At 28.9% G+C, this 19,446-nt stretch overlaps 2 protein-coding genes across 2 annotated transcripts; one reads left to right on the forward strand and one right to left on the reverse strand.

The window, feature by feature from the left end:
• Positions 1–2,530: 2,530 nt before the first annotated feature.
• LOC105784327 (DNA damage-repair/toleration protein DRT100) lies at positions 2,531–3,768 on the forward strand. The gene has a single exon (XM_012610182.2). The coding sequence runs from the start codon at positions 2,622–2,624 to the stop codon at positions 3,714–3,716; it is 1,095 nt and encodes a 364-aa protein (XP_012465636.1). The 5' UTR covers positions 2,531–2,621; the 3' UTR covers positions 3,717–3,768.
• A 7,216-nt stretch (positions 3,769–10,984) lies between these two features.
• LOC105781235 (zinc finger protein WIP2) lies at positions 10,985–13,119 on the reverse strand. The gene is made up of 2 exons (XM_012605780.2): positions 12,414–13,119; positions 10,985–11,627 (listed from the first exon to the last, which is right to left on the reverse strand). Exons 1-2 carry the CDS (start codon positions 12,948–12,950, stop codon positions 11,190–11,192), a joined length of 975 nt encoding a protein of 324 aa, XP_012461234.1. The 5' UTR covers positions 12,951–13,119; the 3' UTR covers positions 10,985–11,189.
• Between the last annotated feature and the right edge of the window lie 6,327 nt (positions 13,120–19,446).

Here is a 19,446-nt window from a genome sequence, read left to right on the forward strand (position 1 = left end):
AATTATTAAGCTAGCTTAAATGTATTAAATTAACAATTTAACTGTCAGATTTTCTGCCAAATCTTAGGAGTGGAAAACAGACATAAATTAATTTAAAATCAGATATGTCTGAGAGATTTCATGTTCCCAATAAGGAAGAGTATCTTATGGATAAGGTTCTCCTAACATATGACTTTCCTACTGCCTTGTCGGAAAACTTCTATTTATTAATTACAATTATTATTTAATAATATTATCATATCGATATTTTGTCAGAAGTTCAAGTTTGCAAGTGTTGGATGATCCTTAGCTACTATAAAAGGCTTGTTGTTTGTTGATCAAATTGTGTTGATGTCGAGTTAAGTTTTAACCGATTGATATTTTCGTTTTATGTTGTTGTTTTTTTACCAAAAAAAATTGTAATTCACGAGTTTCTTTAATTTTTGATACACTACTTGTAAAAGCAGAGTTTAGAGTAGGAGAGGAGTCGGAGATTTTTTAAAAGACCGAAATTAAGTTATATAATTTTTAGAAGTAAGAATATATTTTTATCATGTATTAATTTACGATTTTAAAAAATTATTTTAGAGGATCAAATGTAATTTTACCGTATATTAAACTTTAATTTTATCTATTATAGATTTTTTTTTATTTTGAGCTCAAACCCTCGAAAGAAACATACTCTAAATAAATAATAGGATTAAAGTGTAAATTTGCGACCTAGGTGAATATTGAAATTTGTCATTATATTTTATTTTGATTGATGTTTGTCATTATATTTTATCTGAGGCTAAAATATAATTTTACCTTTCTATTAGCTTATATGGTTTTCAAAATGATTAACTTGAAATTCTAACATTTTAGGGGTCCAAATTATAAATTTTACCATATATTAATTTTAAGTTTTTATATTTTTTTGGGGTTAAATAAACCATTTTTTTATTTTAAGGAAGTCAAGACACTTGTGCTGTGAGTCTCCCTCCCTTCACTTTGCATTTCGAAGTTTATAACTGGTATTCCGAATAATATATTATCTCCAATATTCAAACTTGAATTCTCGAATTATTATTAAAGTAACAAAAACATTTATATTCAAATATAATTATAAAAACTAATGTAAAATTTTATTTTTAATTAAATTTATCAAAAAAAATGGATTTAAATACAATTACGTCCCATCAATAATGAAGCTCATGTTGAGTTATTAGGGACATCGAAATCTTACACTTCTTGTTTGGTATCTCCCACATAACATGACAACCTCATGGCCTGTCTTCACTTCATCTTCTTCCTCCTCCTTCCTCTATCCATGGTTTAAATCAATTTTAATGGGGTCTCTGTGTTTTTTTTATATAGGTTGAACGGTCCAGATCAATGAAAGGAAACCCTAATTTTTTTTTAATATCATGTGGACTGTATTTACTTCGTAAATTGCATTAAGTAAATAAATTAATAAACAGGGTGCATGGTTTCCAAAAAGACCGAACCAGTGATACCTGTGTTGAAGACAGAGATTCAGGTCCCCCTCTCGTGGGCCAATCTGCTCCGTCGTTGACGTTTACCCGAATTTAGATCTAGAGATTTAATTTTATTTTTTTTCGGTTTTTTTTTCTCAATGTATTTATCGAAACGAGCTCAATAATTAATCTTTCGTATTTTGTAGATCTATTAAGGAAAAAATTATTGGTCACGAGTTTTAAAGTTACTCCATACCCAGAGCAAAGATCGAATTCTCGACCACGAGTTTTAATTGCTAATTGTAAATGTATAATATAAAAATATATGTTTTATTAGTTTTTTAAGAAGTAATTATAATTATAAGCAATATCGTTTAAATAATTGTAATTATAATAAATTATTACCATGAATAATAAGATTAAGTGATTTAAATTTAAAAATAATTATTGGATGTAATGGTAAATTATATTACATTCTCGATAAAATAACATAAATTTGAAACATGAAAATAGGAAGTGTAATAACGAATTCTAAATATCAAGAGGATTTATTTTCTTATATTATATATATCATTTATACATACAAATCTATGATTTAAATTAAGAATATTTTTGAATTTTGTTAAATTTATTATTAAATTTTTTGAATTTTTTTATAAAGTATATATGAACAGTCATGCAAGTCATCATGTCTGTACTATTATAATTTTAACGGTTCAATTAACTTTTTCATCTAGAAAAAATAAATTGACCAAGGGTGGGTTTGAATAAGCGATTGAGTTCGGTGCGTTTAGTTTACTTTTTGTCTCACACTGCAGTATCACTATATTATTTAATTTCATCGCCACCGCTGTTTTTACACTAACTATAGATAAACGCACCGTTTATCCAAACTCACTCTAAATTTTAAAGGTTAAGTACCAAGTGAATAAATAAGAAGAATCAAGACCAAAATTACAAAAGAGGTAGACATTAGGACTAAATTGATAATGAACGTTCTTAGAAAGCACCACAAAACTGCCCCAATGGACGTTAGGGGCAAAACTGTCCTTAAAATTTCACATTTCCCCATTATAAATAAACCTCGTCTCAATTCAACCCATTGTGCTTCACTTTCCATAGTATTTTGTTTTTTTTTTTTACAAAAACATCCTTCCTCCATTTCAGACCAAACAAAACAAAGCAATGAAGCCAGTCTTCACCATTATGTCGGCATTATTACTTGCCGTCATCGCCACCGTCAACAGCTGCCCTCCGTCAGACAGGGCGGCGCTGTTAGCATTCAAAGCAGCTCTCCACGAACCATACTTAGGAATCTTCGATTCATGGACCGGCACCGATTGTTGCCACAACTGGTACGGCGTTAGCTGCGACACTGAGTCACACCGAGTCGCCGACATCAACCTCCGTGGTGAGTCCGAAGACCCCATTTTCGAACGAGCTCACCGGACCGGTTATATGACCGGTTTTATCTCACCGGAAATTTGCAAGTTGACCCGTCTTTCAAGTATTACTATAGCTGATTGGAAAGGAATAACTGGTGAGATTCCTAAATGTATCAGTACGTTGTCGTTTTTACGAATCCTTGATTTAGTCGGTAACAAAATCTCGGGAGAAATTCCTTACGATATCGGGAAATTGAACCGTCTCACGGTTTTAAACATCGCCGATAATCAAATATCCGGGAGAATCCCAGCTTCGTTAACGAGCTTATCCAGTTTAATGCATCTCGATTTGAGAAATAACAAAATCTCGGGTCCGATCCCTAGACGTTTCGGTCGACTCGGAATGTTAAGTCGAGCATTGTTGAGTGGGAATCAAATAAGTGGACTGATCCCCGGTTCGATATCTCGAATTTATCGTCTCGCAGATTTGGACCTCTCGATGAACAAAATATCGGGATCGATACCTGCTTCACTCGGGAAAATGGCGGTACTTGCTACATTGAATTTGGATTGTAACAAAATATCGGGTACGATACCACCAACTCTTTTGACTTCTTCTATTGGAAACTTGAATTTGAGTCGAAACGGGTTAGCGGGTAAAATACCGGATGTTTTCGGGCCGAGATCTTATTTTACCGTGATCGATTTATCATATAATAAGCTTTCGGGTTCAATTCCGAGAACATTGACGGCGGCGTCTTATATCGGTCACCTTGATGTGAGTTACAACCACCTTTGCGGGCGGATTCCTGCCGGAGCTCCGTTCGATCATCTCGAAGCATCGTCATTTTCTCATAACCATTGTCTTTGTGGAAAACCACTTAGAGCTTGTTGATTAATTAAGTCGTTAATAATGTCATTAATTATAATTATAATTTTAATTTTAATTTTATTGAAGTTATTATTACAGAGATAAATATTATATATTTAAATAACTATCATCAAAATTGAATAGGGATAAATCTCAAACTACACATTAATTTTGTTTTGATGTGCAATTTTATACCTAAATTTGATTAGGTGTAATTAGACGGGCCGCCCGGCCCGATGGTCCGCCCGAAATATGGGAGGGTTATAATAAATATATATTTTTTATTTTTATTTTTTAATTTTAAAATAATTTTTTTATTTTTAAAATAATTTTTTAATGTTTATTTTAAAAATGGGCCGGGCTCGGGCTTATGATATTTTTCCCGTGTCGGGCCTGGGCAAAATTTCAGGCCCATATTTCGGGCCGGGCCGAAAATTTTTCCGGGCCGGGCCCGGCCTATGGACAGGTCTAGGTGTAATTATATGCATGGAATTTCGATCGTGATTCAAATGTATACATGGAATTTTAATTTCGATTCAAATATACACATTTAAAGGAATAAACATACTAATTTATTTTTATATTATATATATAATTATTTGTATTGCAATATGTATACTTAAAATGATGTTATATCGATAATTGTGTCACTAATCTGTATAAAAATTGAATTAAATTAATATTTTATGTATAAAATTGTACAAAATCAACGTTTATGTATAGTTTTGAGATTTATCTCAATTAAATATTATAAAGCATGATTAAACTGATAATCAAAATATACTCGGATCAATAACTGGAATATATCCAAACCTTTAATAGAGTAAAATTTGAAGATTTAAGAGTTAGTTGACTTTGCCTTCCAATAAAGTAAATTTGAAATGAACATAGAATTTAGTTTCGCAATTTGGAAACTTCAGTATATTTGCGGGTTTTATCCAAAGAATAATTCACTAAGTTGCCATCTAACTTATATACACGAACTATATATTTTCTGAGGGGGAATTAAGTTATATATTTTTATGATAACTAAAATGCAATTTCACCATTTTAATAATCTATATTTTTACAATTTTCAAAAGATTAAATTAAAATTTTATCATTTTCGAGACGTCAAAGTATAATTTTACTATATACTAATTTAAAATTTTATAAATTATGAAGAGCCAAAAATTAAATTATCTATTTTAAGGAGTAAGGCCCTTGCCAGCCGCTCGACGCCGCCCTTGACTCTCACACTGAAGCTTTCAAGCATACATAAATGATAAACAAGCCTTTCTTAAACAAACATAGCATTGTTAAACCTCCCATCAATGTGAAATTCAATCTTCTTGAATTTAGCTCGAGTGGATAATCAAATAACAAAGATCTAATGGGAATAGTTGTTTATTTAATTAGTTATAAAAATTGAATCTCTTCGATTATGAAAACTTAAACACGTTAAAAAAGTAATAAAGATTCAATGTTTTTCGGTCAAAAGATGCTAACCAAATATGACAAATTACATGATATTCTAATTATTTTTTTTACGTTTTACGTTTGAGGTTTGTGACTGTCCCTCCAAAGTTCAAACATGCATATTCTCTTTTGGAGTGCAATGTGTCTTACCATTACACGTAATAGATAAGTGATCCACTATTAATGTAAGTGCAAACATGAATGAATATTGTAGATTTAAATGTTTACATTTTCTTTTGCATATTCGAATGTTGTAGATTTAGATAATATTTGGATTCATATATTCTAATTACTACACATAAATGATTTGGAGGAATGACGGATATTAAACTTAGGGAATATATTATCCAAATTAACTCTACTTTTGCAAATAACGAATTTGAATTTAGATATCAACAATCTAAATATGGATAGCAAGCTCGGATATATGAATCCATCATCCATTAACTTTTAAAATTTGCTGACATATTAAATATTTAAATTGAATAACTACTCGATCTGGATATTCAGATAATTTTATATATACAAATTTGGATTGAATGACTTACTCAAATTTAATAAGTTCAAATACAAATAGTATAGAAACCACGAAAGATCCAACGTGTTGTCATCTCAAAAACATGATCAATTGATCGATAAGATTTTAGTTCAACGATAAATTTGAATATTTAAAACTTTGATGTCCAGAATTTGATTTGTACTTTATGTAAATGTGAAAATTCTTATCAAATTTAATTTCATCCATAATTCAACACTTAAAATAATTAATTCTACTTGAATTATGTAACTAAAAATGTCACCAAGTATTGAATTTGATACCATAAATGTGAATTATGTTATTTATGATGTCAATGGGATTGATGGTAAGCACTCTTGGACTGTTAACATGAGGTGATTATGTGAAAATGATGTAAATATATTGATTGAAATAATACATTTTTCTTTTTACCAAAAACAAAATTTCATAATTCAATTAAATTTTTTTTTATAATTTTACCGATGGAGCTTAATTGGTATGAGTATTATTGTTAATGTAGGAGGACATGGGTCTGAGTGCGTTGAAGCGCGTTATCCTCCTATTTATGGGTTGGGGAGGGGCTATGGGTAGTTTTAAGCATTGTGTCAAAAAGAGCAGATATGATCAAAACTTATAATTAGATTGTTCCAAAAAAATATTTTAACAAATTAACTATTAAATTTATTAAGATATTTATACTTATCATGGATGTGAATTTCTGAATCAATTCGATTTCTTTATCTTATCGATCTAAAATATTATCTATATTAACGTATATTTAACGATTGATTTCTTTTACATAAAACGAATAGTTCAAAATTTTTATTTTATGCTAAACTTGACATACATGAGTTACATAAATGGAAAATGAAATATGACAGTTGGATTTTGTGCAATTTTGTATACAAATTTTTATTCGATCCAATTCTCACAAACTATTAACATAATTTTCAATATAGCATCATTTCATATTTATATATTGCCTAAACAGATAATTATATTTATCCAATATAAAAGAACTAATATGTTTATTTCTTTAAATGAGAATAATTGAATTAAAATAAATATTTGAACTACAATTAAAGTTTTATGACTATAATTACATCAAATTAAACATTAAATCAAACTTCGGTATGATTAAAAAATCATGTATAATTGAGATAAGCATTTTTTCCCAAATAATTTTTTATTTATTTATAAAGACAAGCCCAATAATTAGAAAATTTTAGAAGCCCAACACTTTCAACTTTGTGGACCCTAGAAGAGTTTTAAATCATATATATTTGATCATACATATAAAAATATATTGAAAAATTGCTTAAATTTAATGCTTGACAAATGAAGGACTAGAATTGATAATATCCCATTAATTAAGGGGATATGAAATACTTTTAAATTGTTAACGATAAAATTATATTGAAAATTTGCCTAAATTGAAGGCTTGACAAATGAAGGACTAGAATTGATAATATTCTGTTTAATTAAGGGGCTAAGCCCTTAGCCGATAGACGGTTGCTATTATAAAAATCGTAATTTTTTTGGTAATTTATGGAAAAAAAATCATTAAAACTCTGAAGAGATTCAACTACCTGAAGAGATCTTGATAAGTTATGTCAATACGAGAAAATATAAAATTGTGAAAATAAAACAGTTATCGGCAACGGTTTTACATGTAATAGTATCATTGAAATAATGAAAGAAAATGAAGATATTGAATAAATTTGTCAAGAAATATAAAAATGGAATAGATTGTCCAGAATGGAAAGTCACAATTCGAGTATAATTAAATTCGTAAAGTTTGAACCATTAGTCCAAACGTCTAAATGTATAAAGCTAGTGAGATTCAAATGGTTAGTTCTGTGAAAACACAATAAGAAATATGAAGTTTTTGTTAACTTCTGACATTGATTATGAAAATATATTATTTTGTGGTCGATACAGTAACCTTTAGATATTTAGTATGGCTGTTCATGGAAATTTTATATGCGTCTAATGATTGTTGTTACAAGCTTTATATAAATCTCTGTATAGTGGAAGTTTGTATTAAAATCACGAAAATATATAGAAATTTACGGGAATTTGTTCAATATATTTGTGTAAGTATTTATAAAATTGATCTTGGTAAATTCAACTCGGTGAATAGTAGTTGAAGGAAGATTATAAAATGATCCAAAATACCTATATGTATTTTCACAGAAGGATCATGATTAACGTTTGTTATAATTATTGTTGAAACTACTAAAGAGATCAAAAATATATATCCTCTAAATTTTTCTTCACTTGCGACATTTTAAAGTATAATGATATAAAGTGGTCACTTGAAAAGTTAGCATTCAACATTGAATACATAGAATATAAGGTATTATGTGATGTTGTCATTAGGGGGAGTAAATACGCGCTGTACTCTTTATCTCTTAATCGAAGTTTTGTCCCACTGGATTTTCCTGATAAAAATACGTGTATTTTTTCCCTTCACTAAGAAAAAATTTCCCATAAGATATTTATTTTAGTAAATATTTAACAAGACATATTATCTATCAATGGACATCCACAAAAAAAGTGTTATAAATATTTTATCATTAAAATAGATGTCCATCGATACCGATAATAATTGAGTTAAAACTCAATCCGTAAAAAAAAGTAGAATTCGTAAAATTAAAATGATATAAGTTAAAACCAAAATATCAACCTCTCATGATTTTTCACATTAACAGATTAATAGGACAGTCGAATAATGATGAAAATGCTATGACAGACAGGTCACTGGGTAACATAAATATAACAAGAAAAGAATCATGAATGCAATTTAACAAAATAAATAAATAAATAAATAAATAATATTTTTAACACTGTTGAGTTAAATTTACATGCACAGTGAAACTGCAAATTCTCTCTCTATACTGCCAAGCCAACCTTACCTAAATTGTTTTTAAAATAGGATACGCCGTATTATTGATTTTTGATTAATCGGTTATTTTATTTTAATTAAATAAATTATTGAAAATTATAAGAGTAAAAAATATTTAAAAATAGAAAAAATTAAATTAATTGGTTTGAGACCATTGATTCAATCGTTTTTAACCTGTTTCAACTGATTTCGCACGATTTCTTCAAAATTCGATTCAGCCCTTTATCCGAGTTTATCATTAATTTAACTGATTTGATTAATCAATCTAATCTCAAAAGAGAAAATCGACGAAAAATTGAAAAATGCAAATTGAAAAAACAAAACAAAAGATAATTTATTTATATTAAAAAAATTAATTAAATAGAAATAGTGGTTTGTTTTGTTTGGGGAACAGTAAAAATAAAGAAAAGTACATACTCTGGTGAGTATATTTGTAAGCTTTGATATGACTTTTCATAAGCAATCTTTTTGACTTCTTTTTGCTGTCTGCCTGTCTCTCTCAAGTCTCATGTCACCAAAACTTTTCTTCAAGTAAAGCAACCCAACAAAAACAAATTTTTTGATGGGTATACAAATTAATTTAGGGTAGTATTGTTGGTACGATTGATTGGACTAGTTAGATCGAGAAGCGACTGAAATGTCAGTTTGGTAAGATATATAAAATTAATTTATTTATAAGTCGGTATAGATTGATTAAATCAATGATTATTATTTTTTTATATTTTTTATAATTTCTTTATTTTGAACTATTCAAATTGATGATTGATCGGTTTTAACTACTAATCCAGTTAAAATTTTTTGCTTCGTGTGGTTAATAAAATATGACATGGCTGTTAGTTGATTAACTGAGAATAAAATTTATTTGATGTGATGTGTATTTAATTATTGATATATTTTAGTTTTAAATTATAAAAAATTTAAAAGATATAAAATATAAAAACATATTTAATTTAAAAAATATAAGATCCCTTCAATTTTATTTTGAAAAAAATAAAAAATTTGAATAACAAAAACCATTCAAAATTAAAAAAACATAAATATTACATTTTCAATAAAAAATTGTAAAAAGTAGATCTAAAAAGAAAATATGAAAAAAAAGAGAAATTATAGGTTCTAATGTAAATTAATCTCGATTAAGAATCCTTTTGGATATGTGGTGTGTTTATTTGCGGTTAATATAAAAGCAAAGGAGATGGTGAGATTAAATACTGTAGTATGAGAAAAAAAAGGAAGTTAAACACACAATGTAGCACCCTTAACCCGGTCTAGTAGGTTTGACCTGAATTTGGTGAGCTACATAAGTGACTCTCCATTAACTCCCAACCTAACCTTTAGTAGACCACTTACTTACAACATACATTATGATAAGTTATAGCATAGCAACGGAATAATATTATACATAGAGTGTAAAACATGCAAGCTTATCAAACAAATAGAGGAAATGTTCACATGTCACCTAAACAATAAAATTTAAGGGTTTGCAAAATGAAAATAAACATAATCTTTAAGGAAATTATTTTAAATAACAGAATCAAATTATTATAAATCTAAATCTATGTAAATAAAATCTCATCGTCTATTTTTTAGGTTTGTCAATATCTGTTCAAGGATGAGCCTCGCCAAGTCATCTACCTTATCATTGCCATCCGCGACCCATCTACCCGCGAAGTAAGACTTAGTCAACAAATAATCAGCATATATTTAAAATATAGAGTGTAAAATTGGAGGAAGACTTAGTCAACAAATAATTCCTCATTCTACTTCTTTCTATATCAACTAGTTATTAGCCAACAAAAAGAACTATCTTTGTATCTTTCAACTAAATAGCTATCAACTTTATAAAAAATAAATCACATCATCATTAGAGTAAATTAAAATTTTCAAAAATATGATCTCAAAGCAAACATTTAATGAGAATTTTTACCAATTCTTGTTTTTAAGCACTCATCAATGAAAATAAATCACATTATCAATTAGTAAATGAAGAGCCTTTGCTACTACAAGGAAAAGGAAGAGAGAGGGGATCTTGTTGTCTTAAGGTGAGTTTGGATGGGCGATGTATTGTAAGATTAGGTATTGTAACGATACTGTAACGTGAAAGAAAAAATAAACTAAACTAAACTAAACGCACCGCACCTCGCCCGTCCAAACCCACCGTTAAACTCCTATTTCTCGAATCTCATTAGTTAATGAATCATCTAATAATAGACACACTCCTTTCCACTTCATTTCGAACCTCAATTTCTCCCAAAGAAAGTTTGGATGAACTCAATAATAGGCTAAAATCAATCTTTAGAATCAAATTTCCTTTCTTCAAGCTACATTTCAACATTGAATGAATTATCTCATGACACTCCAAAAATCATTTCAAGTTATTTATTCAAATACAAATTTGATAGATGCTTCATGTTGGAGTCACGCAATAAATTTATTAATAAATAAAAACTAAATTTAAGTGATAAAATCTACATCCCCTCAAATTAGAATTACATTCAAGAACTTGGTTCACCTTTGATCAATGAGGAGTCTCTTACTACCAAGCTAAATCCAAAAGTAAAAGAGGGAAAAAAGAAAACAAACAAAAGGCTAAAACTATGGAACACCTTTTTATGTGTCATTGAGAGGATTCATTATCTTGTTCATTATCAGACCCTGGTTCATCTTCTTCATCAAAAGAGTCAATCCCATAAGCTGAATGTCCGTTCCCAAATGCCCTAATATGATCTTTTAGAGACCTTTTATGCTTAAAATCAGACCCACAACTACAATACCATAGCTTCCCACAATTCTTCTCATGTGTCCTCCAGTCACCTCTCACAGCAAAGCTCTTCCCACATTTCCTACACATAAATGCTTTAATCCCATGCTTCCTCTTGTAATGTGTTTGAAGGGTCCTGAAATCTTTGAGTGGCTTTGACCTTGGATGGTCAATGTTGTTCCTACACCCTGGTGCACAACAATAGCACGGCAACCTTAACATTGCTGTCGGTTGAGTTCCCCTTAAAGATTCAGGTCCTTTCCTATATTGAGATCCATGCCCCCACATATGCATCTATAAAATCAAAATCAAAATCATGGGTTATTGCTTGATTTAATGGCGATGCATGGAAAAAAAGAGATTAGGGTTTGTATATGTATTTGCTCTTGCTATTATTGTATGCATTAAAAGATGAGAAAACTCTTTGAATTAAAATGGGATTTCAATGTAATTTCATTTCACAAATTTTGACTTTACTTCACAGAAAAAAGTTTGGGGTTTTTTAGGGGTTTGATGAAGATCATCTGATAAGCCCTGAGGATACTTACAGTTCTAGGCATCTGCCAAAGTGTGAAACACAAACTTCAAGGTACAAAAAAAAAGAAAAAAAAGAGAAGCATAATCTTTGTGTTGTTCAATCACATAATAAAAAGAGAAGTTTATAGTGATCTTATATTCTCAAAACTGGACCAGGTCTATATAGATTTATTCTTAATTTTCAAATCCCAACACCCTCAAATCATGCAAAAGTAAGAGATATGGACTATATGAAAAGATTAATATATATACATAAATGTATATAATAATATTCAAAGTGTCAAAGCAAAAAATAAAAAGAAAAGAGAAAGATATGCAATAGTAAAGTGTAAAAAAAGAAAAAGGGAAAAAAAAACCCTAAGGACCCATATGTTTCTTATCTATAATCATAACCAAGCTTAAAAGTGAAATGTTGAAATCAAGCTGGAAAAGAAAGAAAAAAAATGGGTTTTTTTTCCCTCTTTTAGGTGTTGAAAATTAAAAGAGAAGGCTTCTTCTTTTTTTTTTTAATTAAAGGTTCCATTTTTATTGAAAAAGTACTACCTGCATGTTGTTGTATCTGTTGAAGGTCTTGAAGCAAAGTGGGCAAGAAAACTGTGTAGGTCCAATTAAAATCTGGGATGGTGTTGGGATCCAATATTGACCTTTGTTGAGTGTATTTGAAAGATACTCAGAAGCAACAATGGTATGATCTTCTTTATCATCTGTTACTTCTTGTGGTGAAAACCTTGACGACACCATCATCAAATCATTAGAGCAAGAACTAGGGCTTGGGAGTCCTAAATGAAGAGCAACAGTTAGGGTTTCATCATTATCTTCCAAGCTTTTTTTCTCCATTTCCATGGCTGCACTAAAAGATGAACTATCTTCTTGTTGTTGTTGTTGTTGTTCTTCATCATGCCTTGTTGGGAGCAAAGGAAGAGCTTCTTTCAAAGGAGGGGAAGAAGGGAACCCATTGTAGCCGTTGATAGGAGCAAGTGAAGGTGGGGTTGAAGATGATGGAGATGGGAAAAAAGGGTTAAAAGGGTTGAGATTGAACCACCCATTGAAGTAATTAGAGTAAGGATCAGAATCAGACATGGTTGATGATCACTTGAAGAAGAAGATTTAGAGTTTGAGAGCAAAAAATCCCCACCCTAATAGTTTATATGGGGAGACTCAATAGGATCCACAAATTTTGAGAATAAAAATAAGGGTAATAAAAGTGGAGGAGAAGATAAATCTTGGAAGTTGAAAGAACAAGATAATGTTTGAAGTATACTGTGTGAAAAGTGAAAGAAATTCACACACACACACACACATATATAGAGATATAAAACAAGAGTGATAAATAGAGGTTGAAGAAGTAAATTAATGGTAAGGAAAAGTGGGGGAGTAAAAGACAGGCAGTAATTGGTTTTATAGTTTTGTCTCCCTACTTAGCTCCTTGGTTGCTTCTTTGTCTTAATTTTCTCACAAAAAGACACATACAATGTACAAATTAGTGACTACCTAGTAAATTAGACATTTGTTTTTGTAAGTTGTTTGTGTTTATTATTTTTTATAATCACATGTGTGGTTTGAGTTTAGTATTTTTGAATTGGAGGTGGTATTCAAATAAAGTTTTATCAATAACGTCGATTTCAAATTTTGAACTTGATCTCCACTTCTAATTATTCGTTGGTAGTTGTCGATTGAGTCTTAACTCGTTTGACATGGACATTGTTGTCGGTGCAAGAGGAAGTGGGCAGTCACACTAACTACTTAATGGAATTGGGATCTAATTGAGCAGTCACACTAACTCAATTAGCCCGAGTTTGAACAATTAACAAATAAGTTATCAATATTTAAAAAAATAAGAAAAAAAGAGATATATGATAATTTTTCAATATATTTTTAACTAATAATGGAAAATTTTGATATAAACTTGAATATAAATAATAATATTAAATTGGAATTGAATATAAAATTTATATTATCTGGTTTGAATTAAATCTTTTATCAGACATATGTTTAATACGGATTCAAACCGTGAACCTCGTCTCTTATCTAATATTATATAAAAAAATTATGTTTATATTTTTATTAAGTAAATGAATCAAAATTGAAAAGGTTAAATTTTATCTCAATTTAAAATTACAAATTAAATTTAAAAATAAAACTCGATGAATTGAATTCCAAAATCTAGGTCAAACTTTTTAATGATTGAACTTCGCTCCACTTTATTATATCTACTGTTCACTACGAAAGAGTAGAACGGAATGGGTAAAGCTAAATAAAGACGGTAGTATCTCGGTATTTATTAGTAGTGCAAACTGGCTGCAGGGTTTTGGGATGAGGCTTGGTAAGGATAGGATTTCCAAGATGGAAGCACGAGCTGTATTAGAATGTCTCCAAATAGTATGGGACGTTTGTATTATGTAGTTAGAATTAGAATGTGATAATGTTATACTGGTTGAATTAATCTTGAATGGAAATGTCGCTAATAACAGTATGTCAAAATTGAGATTAATCCATTAGCTGTTGTGTCGCAATAGGAAAGTGCGAATTCGATATGCTTCAAGAGACCACAATAGAGTTGTTGATCACATGACAGATCTCCTAGTTTCAATTAAAGCTTTGCTGATCGAGGATATGACTGGTTTAACTTCTTCTGGATGTTAATTTTGCTATATTTGTAAAGGTTGTTGTTTGATTGTTTTCTTCCATCGGAAAAAGAAAGAGTTAATCATTACCTTAAAGTAATATCATAAAAGCAACAATTTATTGATTGAATTAAAATCAATAATTAATTTTATTTAAAAAATATATATATCGATTAAATTAAAAATCAATAGTTAATTTGATTTAAAATATAGCAAATCAATTAAAATATCATCGAGAAAAGATTGAATTAATAAATTAATACTTAACATTTAAATTTATTTTCAATTCAATTAATTGGTTTAATCTATTATTTCGTTTTAGAACATTGCTCTAATTTTATTTTTACATTTGTTAACAATCGCTTATCCCGATGGTAAGAATATAATATTGTAGGCATGAGAATTTGAGTCTGATATCAAGTAACCCAATTCCGTCTTCTAATTATAAAGAAAAAAAATACAATTACATTCAATTCAATAAAATTAATTGGTTATAATGATTATTCAAATATACCACACACACGTAATCACATCCGAATCCACTTATAATTTTATTTCAGTTCTCCTTAAATAAAATTTCTAACATTGCCCCTGCTCGATGTGTTCCAATTACACCCGATTAAATAAGATTCAGTATATAAATAATTACATCTAAATCTGATTATAAATTTGTTGTGGTTTTAGTTTAATTGGCCTAGGGAAACAACAAAATAGACTCGAGTCTCAACTGAAGTGAGTTGAGGAAAGGCAGCAGCAGGTGCTTTGGTGGGCGAGCTCCTGTCGGGTTGGCTCAGTACCAACTAAGAAACAGTTCCCCAACCAACTTCACTGTTTCAACCCTTTCACATTTGCATTTCATTTTGGCTTTACATTTCACTCTATCTCTCTCTTCTTTACATCTCAAGCCCCACTTCCGACAGGTTCTAGAGTATATAATAATTTTATTATTCTTATTAGATAATAGAATATTTTTACAGTAGAATTAATGTATTTTACTGTCTATCAAGATTTTTTTTTTTAATTTGTTGGGTAAAAGTATTATTAGCGGAATTGTATTACTAGTTAAATTAATCTCTGTATGTTACATGAAAAAGTAAATTGATTATCTTGTTACAAATTTTATCCATTTTTACTGTTAAAATCTTGTTCTTATATGTCAGCATAAGATACACGTGGCACACCACGTGTAACTGTCAGGTTATTTTGTCAGCCACGTTAAGTTTTTACAGAAAGGATCGGTTTATTCTTTGATTTAGCTTATTGGGGCTAATTTGCTCATTTTTTGAGTAAATAGGAAAAAATGTAATATAACTTCTAGTATAGAGACCTCCATGATACTTTTATCGAATTTATAGTTATTTTTCTCAACAAAATCATTTTTAAAAATTGAATTGAGTTCTTTCCATGTAACGTACTTTACAATTGCACCCAACACTTTTTGACAAGTAGTGAAGTATAATGTGTGAATTATGAAGATTATTTCCCAAGGATTTAACATGAAGATTTTATTTTTTTTTGCATTTGTAGATATTTCTCCTAACAATGTTATCTCTAGAATTGAGCTAAGTTCTCTCATTGGAAGTATAATGTGTTAATTGTGAAGATTATTTCTTTAGGACTTAATTCTATATGTTTGTTTTACGGTTTATGAAGATTAATTTTTGAAAATTGTAAATATCCTTCCCAACAATGTTATTTCTAGAATTGAATAAAATTCTCACTGAAAGTATAATGAGTGTTATCGCTACACCTTATACTTATTAATAAATAAATAAGAAGTGTTTTTTGAAAATAATAATAGAGTTTTTAATTAAAAACTACCAAATGTTTTTAAATTATATTTTAAAAATTAAAAATATTTAAATGCAATTTTTAAAATAACAATTAAAATCGCTAGAGTATATGCACAAGTACAACACAAATATAAATACATATATGAACAATTACAACATAGAGTCTGACATAAAGCTTAATAGACGAAGAATTGAAAAAAAAGAGATAGAAAATCCATACGTGACATACGCATATGATAAAATTAGAGACCTACATCTACGCATCGCAATTAAATACAGGGGTGAGCCAGGAATTTTATAAGGGTGGACTTGCTGAAAAATCTTACAAGATTTGTTACCGTTTATTAAGAAAAATTGATCAAAATTGAAAGGCTTGAGGCAATTATACCAAATCAGAAGGTGACCAAGACCTTTGTCTGCCCTTTTGGTTTCGCCTATAATTATATACGAGGAAACTCAAATCCAGTTGCTCAAATACAAAAAGGCTCCACCTTAACTAGGGGCAAATGCAAAAGGGGTGAAAAATTTCAGTTCAACCTCTTTAAGAATTATTAAATTATAAATTTATGTAGAGTAAATTTGTACTATAACCCAAAACAATATATAAAAAATAATAAAATTATAAATTAATATACAATAAATTTATATTTTGATCTCTAAAAAAATTATAATTTAATTACGATCTTTTTTTTTTTCTTTTTGTTTTTCCCTAAATTCGCTTCATCATCATTGATATTTTAAAGCCACGAGTACTCAAAAATGAATTTCATGCATGCATGGTGAGTAAAACATGAAAGTGGAAACTTGAAAATGTAATGACACATGATAAGTGGGAGATGAGTTTGACAATTGACATTCATGAATTCCAATGTAAATATATTTGTCTTCCATTCAACAAACATGCTGCTATGGTACACTAAAAACACCATTTCTGATCAAAATACTCGAACTGCAAGTTCATCTCTTTATCATCAATTTATATCTTTATATTTTTATATATAAGTGGTGAATCGTGGTATTATGTTCTAGGAATTTAATTAAAAATTCATAAGTTTTTGGATTTAATGAAAATTTCAAAAGATTAGAGGGTTTAATTAAACCTTTAAAAATTTGAGAAAATTTAACTAAAATTTTCAAAAATTTCAAAAATTTTAAATGATAATTTTCCAAAATTTTGAAGGGTCCTCGTATACATGATCAAATACAATGTTAAAAGATTTAGTTCAAGCTCAAATTGATATATATTTGTTTTTGCTTCAACCAGTTGATTTTATATGATATTTTTTAAGAAGTGATTCGATTCACAATCGATGTGAAACCTAATAAAAATAAAAACCGTATACTTGATTTTTATATTTTGTTAAAATGAAATTCAAACTAATCAATTTTGTTATATTTTACGTGAATTTATATATATATACAATGTTCGATTATAAATTGATATAAAATTGATAGTTTAGAACTACTCTAAAATGGTTGATTATAATAAAACTTAAAAAAATATGAATTTGTAACATCGATTAGGGTGATATAAATTAAAAATATTTCGGATAAATATAATAAATTATTTATTAGTGTTGAATGTTGATAGAAATAAATAAAAAAGGGAAGAAAAATGAGAGATATTTCCAAGATGGGGGAGAGTAGATGTTACAATAACATAATATTTGAGTTCATGTTCCCAAGACAGCACGAGTGTGTTGGGTGTGTGTTTTTGTTTTTGAGTCATCTCTTTGAAACTTCATTGTCTATGTGTTGTTCTCTCATCTCCAAACATTTGCCTCTGTTTCCTCTATTCCGTCTCATAAAAGGCACCAACCCAATTTTATTTTTAATTTTTTTTAGAAAAATGTTTATTAATTTTTTTTTTATCTTTTACTCAAAACCGAAAGATATCTAAAATTATGGATAGAGTTCACACTAGAAATGTTTGAATAGGGGTAGTTGGACCGTATGGATCAATTGGATCAGGAATTGATTAAGATATTGGTTTAGAGATTGTTATCGGATTGGTTGAACTTAGATCTGCCCATGGGTTGGGTAGTGCATTGACAAAATTTTAGGCCTGTTTGAGAGGCTCGAGCCTGACTCGAAAAATAGACCTAAAATTTTATCCAAGCTCGGCCTGGATAAAAATGCTAAAACTCGGGCTCAGCCCGTATTAATTTTTTGTTATTATATATATATATATTAAATATAATACATCAAAAACACTAAAAACATTAAAATAAAAGTTTCTCAACAAATTAAAAAATAAAATTTTATACTTAAATAACACTAAGATAGATACAACTTAACAAGTGAATTTCTCTAAAATAGTAACAAAATTAACAATAAAATAAGAGTTATACAATATCTAAATAATAACAACAAAATAATAGCAACATAATAGTGGAATGACATCAAAACAGTGGGAAAACAATATATTTTTTTTCTTTTTGCAAATCTGGGAGGCCTGGGCAAAAAAAGCCTTACTTGAGGCTTGGCCCGTTTTCTAAATAAGCCTTAATTTTTGCCTAAACCCTCCCACTTTTCGGGCAAGCTTTCAGCCCGAGACAGGTGGCCCGACTCATGGACAAGTTTAGTTGAACCATAATTTTATTGTTTTATTATATATATTTTTAAAATTTTAAAGTTTTTTAATCGAATTGGAGGTCTAGCTGATTCAACCACCGGCCCAATTCTAAAAACATTGATTCACACATGTTGTGACTTAAACCCCAAAATAATTTTGAGAGAAAACTCACACAAGATGGAACCCAAATATAAAACATCAAGTTTTCTAACACTTCAATCTATACTATTATTTAAGGGTTTGATTGAGTTTGAGTTGATATCAAAATTATCAAAAACCCATTATTTTTATAAAGCAATAAACATCATTTTGAAGGTATTTTATTTTTATAATTTTTTATATAAAATCTAAAAGTTTTGAGTTAATCGGGTTGATGAGTCCTATTTTATTATCCTAACTTAATTTGAAATTTTTCAAAGCAAAATTATTATTTGATTTAAAAATCAAATATATATGGTTTCAAATTTATCTCAAATTTGAAATCATTCGACTTTTCAAAGCAAAATAAGAAAAAAAAGATACTTTAGTATGATAATCTTAAATCATTAATTAACTTATTTAGGTCCCAAAATTATTATTTTAGA

The sequence above is a fragment of the Gossypium raimondii genome, chromosome 13 (genome assembly GCF_025698545.1).
Source record: "Gossypium raimondii isolate GPD5lz chromosome 13, ASM2569854v1, whole genome shotgun sequence".
NCBI lineage: Eukaryota > Viridiplantae > Streptophyta > Magnoliopsida > Malvales > Malvaceae > Gossypium > Gossypium raimondii.